This window comes from Schistosoma mansoni, chromosome W (assembly GCF_000237925.1).
Source record: "Schistosoma mansoni strain Puerto Rico chromosome W, complete genome".
NCBI lineage: Eukaryota > Metazoa > Platyhelminthes > Trematoda > Strigeidida > Schistosomatidae > Schistosoma > Schistosoma mansoni.
In genome coordinates this window covers 4,765,658-4,772,506 of record NC_031502.1, presented here as the reverse complement: position 1 = coordinate 4,772,506, position 6,849 = coordinate 4,765,658, and the positions used below count along the sequence as shown (strand labels likewise).

At 39.3% G+C, this 6,849-nt stretch overlaps 1 protein-coding gene across 1 annotated transcript; it reads left to right on the top strand.

The window, feature by feature from the left end:
- Positions 1-312: 312 nt before the first annotated feature.
- Positions 313-6,505, top strand: Smp_028640 (hypothetical protein; the record flags this gene model as incomplete). Its single annotated transcript, XM_018799978.1, has 2 exons — positions 313-509; positions 6,385-6,505. 2 exons carry the CDS (start codon positions 313-315, stop codon positions 6,503-6,505), a joined length of 318 nt encoding a protein of 105 aa, XP_018653837.1.
- Positions 6,506-6,849: the final 344 nt, after the last annotated feature.

The window sequence follows — 6,849 nt, the reverse complement described above, 5'->3', positions numbered from 1 at the left end:
GCATCTGTCGATCGAATTCAGGAGATTACAACGACTTCAAGTGCCATAAAAAAGCCGCGACCGACACTAAGTGACGTTGCAGTTCACCGTCACGTTCTCATTTGCTATCTTCATATTCCAAAACTCGTCGAAAAAACCCGTCACGAAAAGTTCTGTTTTTAGACCATGAGAGACAGATAATCCTGATTGATGTTGGCACCACAATAAGTATGGTAAATCCCATAGAAACTGCGGAAAACGCTTTAGTTTCCCAATCTCTCCACCATTTAACACGTGGAACCTTTCGAGAAGCTTCCCCACCAGCTCGCGATTATGGCGACCGTAGCTGGCGTACATGGTCGTCTATTATCGAACAGCGATGTGACGACGAAATTTCGCTATCTCATCGGCATTGGTGTGGGGGTATGCGCTTATCCTGCGAAGCCTAATCACCGTTCTCATAAATCGATCTTTGACTTACTGGTGGGAAAAGAAAAACTGCTTCCGACTAGAGATATGTTCACTCAAGCGTGAGTTTTTCGAGAATCAATTCACTCGATCTTCTTTGTTCTAGATGCTTATGCACCAATCATCATCAAAGATCTGCTACAGCATAATCCACTGTCGACGCGTTTAAAAAGAGGTTAGTGGACTGCAAAACTAGATCACGTTTGTGGAACTTCATTTTCTGGCTGTAGGTCGAACGTACTGTTGCAACTCAGGATACTCACACTCCATAATACAAATTAGCAGACATTCCGAACTACTTATGTCCGACATCAGTCAAGCAATTACTCACGTACAATTGCCTGGCAAGTTTCTGTTAATGATTCATGACAAATGCATCTGACTCAGCAATCGAAGGATTCATGCAACACTGGCAACAATACATGACATTCTTCTTGAGGCGGTTGAAAGACCCTAAATCGAGGTATTTCACTTTCAGTAGGAAACTCGCAACCATGTGTCGCTCTGAACGGCACTTTCAACACTATGTGGAAGGCCTATAATTCACTCTGTTTACTAACCTCTCATATTGCCTTAAAGCTCGTGTTCAGAGAAGAATGCCCCTCAAGAGTCCCTGAAACTGGACTATTTTGGCAGTTCACTTTAGACGTATGACATTTCTGATGCAAAGAATGTAGTTGCTTACGCGTTGTCCAGTATAAGGTCCTCGAACAGTTTCCAAAGAATCGATTTTGAACTCGCTCAGCTTCAGAAAGAAGATACTGATCTCCAGCACAAGACATTCGCGATACCCTTGAAACTACCGATTAAACAGATGGGAAAGGTAAAGAAACGTTTCCATGTGACATATCTGCAAGTAGAGACCGTCTGAGCGTGCCGAAACATTATCAAAGCACCGTTTGTTACACGGTGCGCAAAGTTACTCATCCAGGTGTTTGACAACCAAGTGTTTTGTTGGCCTGGTATGAATAAGGTGGCTAAACAAAACAGATGTCCCTTAGGCTAATTTGCAACTTTCGGTTCAACCATTTTCAGCTTCATTTGGTAGGACTCTTGTCAGATTCATGTAAACAATCTCACCTCTTATTGTTCATGAACCATTTATATGACGGCCAGAAACATTACTTGTCAAGGATATCACTGCTAAAGCGGTGGCATGAGTCTCTGTCGAACGACGGGTGGCAAATTTCGTCTGCTCTTCAACTATCGCTCCACACCATGGACATCATGTCGTATCTCGACTTTTCCGTTGTCTTTGAAGTCTGCGTTATGATTACACGGTATCTTTTATAAAGTCTTTATATATCGTTGAATCCTAGTGTATAACTCATTAATAGCATTAGAATTAGCCTTTGAATCAAAATGGGTCGACCGACCCTAAAACGAGCACGGGAAAACCTTTATTCTTCAGATAATAACAATTCTGTCAATAGCTATGTCCATGCTCTGCATCACCTTTTGAACAAAATAGTTTTGGGATTGGACTTATATCACATATGCTGCCTGATGATTCAGCTTCTACTTAAGCAATGAGTTTTACCTCAAGATCAAAAAGTATCAATAATATTAGGAGTGAATTAGACACTATGTATAAACAATTAAGGTATATGCGTTCTAAAGTGGAGGGCTTTTTATCAAAGCATGATGATCTTAAGCAAGAAGTATAGACACTATCCTCCCTTAAACTGATAATGTCAAAGGATATAATTCTTGGGAAACTTGAAGACAGTATCAATGTAGAATCTGTTTTAACACTAGAGAAGTTACTTAGCCAATTGTCTCTCGAAATAACGTGATTGTCCACAACATACTTCACAAAATCGCCATTAAATCTGTAAGGAATTCCACATTAAGGGCAGCTGACCTCCAAGACAGTTCATGAGAATGCATTCGACTCAATAAAAAGCAACAGAAATACTCGTGCCCTATCTTGTTTAGATAAAACCCTACATATCTTGGCAGCATCATTGATAAACACGGTGGATCTGATGTAGATGTGAAGGCACGGATCGACAAAGAAAGAGCAGCATATCTACAACTGAAAAAACATCTAGAACTCAAAGCAATTGTCAACCAACATCAAGATCAGAATTTTCAATACAATGTCAAGGCAGTTCTACTGTATGGGGCGGAAAGTTGGAGAACTATGGAAGCCATCATCCAGAAAATACATGTGTTTATTAACAGTTGTCTACGCAAGATACTTCGGATCCGTTGGCTAGACACTATCAGCAACAAGCTACTGTGGGAGAGAACAAACCAGATTTCAGCTGAGGAAGAAATCAGGAGGAAGCGCTGTAAGTGGATAGGACACACATTGAGGAAAGCACCCAACTGTGTCACAAGGCAAGCCCTCACATGGAGTCCTGAATGCCAAAGGACAAGAGGAATACTAAAGAACACATTACTCCTAGAAATGAAGACAGATATGAGAAGAATGAACAAGAACTGGATAGAACTAGATAGGAAGGCCCAGAACAGAGTGGGTTGGCGACTGCTCGTCGACGGCCTATGCTTCATTTGGGCGTAACAGGAGTAAGTAAGTAATCTTGTTTAAAGTCGATTTCCACTTATTTGCTAAGCAGATGAAAGAATCTGAACGGATAATCTGCGCGCTTAAGAAGTTTAGAAACGCTCGTATAATTTCAGATAAGACCACGAACCAAAGACTTACGCAAAAGCGTACCTTAAACGAAAATAACACTGTTGAGGTGACAACAAATCCCGTCGCGTCAGCAGCTGAACCCACTGGTGCAGCTAATCCACCTCATGTTAGACAGTGCACTGATTTACCAATGCAGAGTGCTAGTCCATCTCTCATACCTCTAGTGACCCTAGATAACCAATGCATATCTAATGGAGACACCAATGCGATTCTTTCCAGTGTAATATCTGAAGCCCACAATCGAACACCTAATTCTAATGTGAAGGCGCCTAAAATCACTGTTAAAACTAAAAAGTCTATACCACTTAGGAAGAAAGGAAATACAGAACCTTCTGGTTCTAGACCAAATACCAAAAATGTTTCAATGGCCTTACAGAAGAAAAACATACTTTCCGAAACCATGCTTTACTTTACTTATCGTAAGGGAGGTTATAAGAACACATTTCGTTCAAACGTCACACGAGACGGCCACTACAACCATCATGTAAGCAGGCCTACTATTAGACAGACGGCAATGAACCAATGTGCCCCATGGTTACCCTCAAATGTTATAAATATTAAACCTGCAAGATGCAACTCTTCCCATCACTTTCGCAATGGGTTAGATGGAATACTAGGTTACGCACCATCAACGCAACCCCAACTAGCAGGCGTCTGTCATAACTGTCCAACAAGACAATTGCAAAAAATTATTTCACCTTACCAAAATAAGGATTTTTTTTCGGCCTCCAGAAATCCTTTGTTCCACTAGCACTACAATTCGCTCAAGCTATAGCCCATACGATCAGGCAAACACACTAAACCATAGTCCAGGCTTGTCTAGAACTCATACCATCGATAAGGATGCTCTCGGTTTTTTTACACTACATACTCCCTTTTTAAACTTACTAATTATCAATGCACGTTCACTTCTGAACAAAATTTCAGCCTTGAGAACCTTAGCCTTTCTATCCAAGCCTTCTTTCATACTTATCACTGACACATGGTGCTATCCAGTAGTAGCTGATTCCGAATTAAATATCCAGAACTGTCGAGTCTATCGCTGTGGCAGAGAAACTAAACGAGGAGACGGTTGTCTTGTATTTGCTTTGGATACCCTTATAACTAATAGAGTTGGAGACAATATCCTGGATAGTTTACCAGAATCAGTCTGAATATCAATCAACACCGTGAATCATAGTGTAATCCTAGGATGTTCATTCAGAGCTCCTGATAGTTCGGATAACGTGAATGATCTTATTATCAATACGTTTATACATGCATTTGCTCTGAACTTCAGTGCTAAGGCTATCACTGGAGATTTCAATTATCCTGGGAGTAACTAGAGTTTCGGTAGTAGTCAGTTGAGTAATGACGAATTTTCGGCAATCATTAACCTGCACTGCTGGTCACAGTGGGTTCATACCGCAACAAGGGGTGATAATATAATTGGTATGATATTTAGTGGAGATTTCATCCCACCACCTGTACAACTATACAATGAATTTGAAGGCAGTAACAACGAGATAGTAGTTTATGCCCTCTCCATCTACCTTTCTTATAACCGACTCATTCAAAAAAACCTGTCAATATAGAGACTATAAACATACTGACTTGGACCTCTTGCGCTCACTGACTAAAATCCTCGACTTAGATAATTTTTTCTCATGAAGTAGTCTCATGGATGCCATGGACAAATTCTATTTGATCGTTAACTTTAATCTAGATCTCTGTGCACCAATTAAAACATACAGGTTTAGTAAAACAATCTTATATCGCAAGTTTGTTCTCTACACCTTATGTTACTATTTATATCAAATAGATCATCCCTGTGAACTGGCATGAGTTCTGTAATTATTATTTTCAGAATATATATGTTATTATTTTTATTATTACTACACTTCTGAAACTCACATGATTCTGATCAACCGCCTATCACACAGAACCTAAAGTGTTGGTAGAACGATTTTATAGATAGTTAAAAGCTTGATTCTCAGCTGCAAACTTTACGATGGACTGAGGCTCTTCCACTCGCTTTAATCGGTATCCGCAATGCAGTGGAATCTGATGATAGATGCGCTGAGACCAAATTAGTTTTCGAAATGACACACCGACTTCCAGGAGACTTATTGGATCTTTCATCCTCTTCATTGAATATGGACTTAAACGAAGAACCTTCCAAAGTCCTTCATCGCCTCCTCCGACGATAAACGGTGATGTTGAAACCTCGCCGATTTCTGAAAACCTGTCTAAAGTAACTCTCCCTGGAAGGAAGATAAGATTTTCAGAACATCTAAACGATTCTGCGCGTAAGACATTGAGTCGCGTTTTATATTGCCTTGTTTGCTTATTTTTTGTGTCAAAAACATTATTTTTCTGGTATGCTCATATATGTGTATATTCCTATTTCAAAATAGGTCAAAAAAACCATTGTGTGAAATCTTTCGCATTGTTACGTATGCCAGTTTTTTTTCGTACGTACGAATGTACTTCGAAATAAATTTACGTTCTCATTTTTTTCCAGGACGACTGAGATAGAAATTTTCATTTTGCGTCTTTTATTAGATGATTGCAACACATGGCCCCTTATATTATTGAAAGACGATCAGAGGCTACTGAACAAAGCAAGCTGTACCAATAGTGTTTACACACCTCAAGCTCCTTCAGTTTTAATCCCTGACTAGCCATATCTTAGGTCATCACTACCCTCTCCCAAAGAGGGATGAGCGGCAACAGAAAACAAATACTAAAAATAAGTAGTTCTTAGATCTTCGATGTTAAAGCTGACCTCTTTAGTTCTGGGCACACCCTAGCTGAAGGCATCCGTTTCAGCATACGCACTAGGTCACAAGTAGTTACACTATGCTCACATCCCTTACTACTACTAGCCAGCTTGGGCCAAACGCCTCTCAATATATCGATAGCTTTCAAAATATACCTTCAAACCCTTTCTTTTCTAACATCTTATTCGACTGGCTTAGTATCCTTCGATAATAATGGTGTTTCGTGTAAGGACGTGAAAACCTAGATACTCACGGCACCTTTAAATCAATGAATCGCGTATTCGCTCATGTGTTTTTGATGATACCAGCTACGAATTAATTCTTCACTGGTCAAATGATGTTGTTTAGCTGTCCGTACAATATTTGCTGGTGATCAGATTACCTCTTTTCAATAAATAAACATATCAGTTTTGTATTATTCAAAATGGAATAACATCTATGCATCAGTGTAAATAAACTTTGAAGTTTGTGCACTTCAGTAAATTTCACTGCTTATTCTTCAGATGTTAGACACAAGGATGACGTTTTCGATGTAAAACGATTGACGCATCAATCCGTAAATATATATGGACCTTTATCTGAACGTCAAAAGAATATCTACATAAAGACTATGAATTTTGAACCTGCGTGAATAAATCTTTCAGAATTCGAATGGGGAAGAAATACTTACATAGTCTTTTGAGGTTTATAACGAAGAAGGACAGTTTCGTAGCTATCTAGTTTTTTTTTCAGACCTTGTGGACTTAATTGAATAAATCTGGTAGTCAGTCTTTGCTATATCTGATAACAAAATAGCTCAACACATCTCTCCTCTAAAGGTTGACAGTTCATAAATATCGTGTCCATCATTATACACGATTGTATTGTCTACATGGGTGCTTAGGAAACATCTTTGTTATCGGACTGATCAATTGAATGTCTTGGTGAGTCATAAATTTCGATTTATTAACAAAATTGCCAAACTACGTGGAAGTG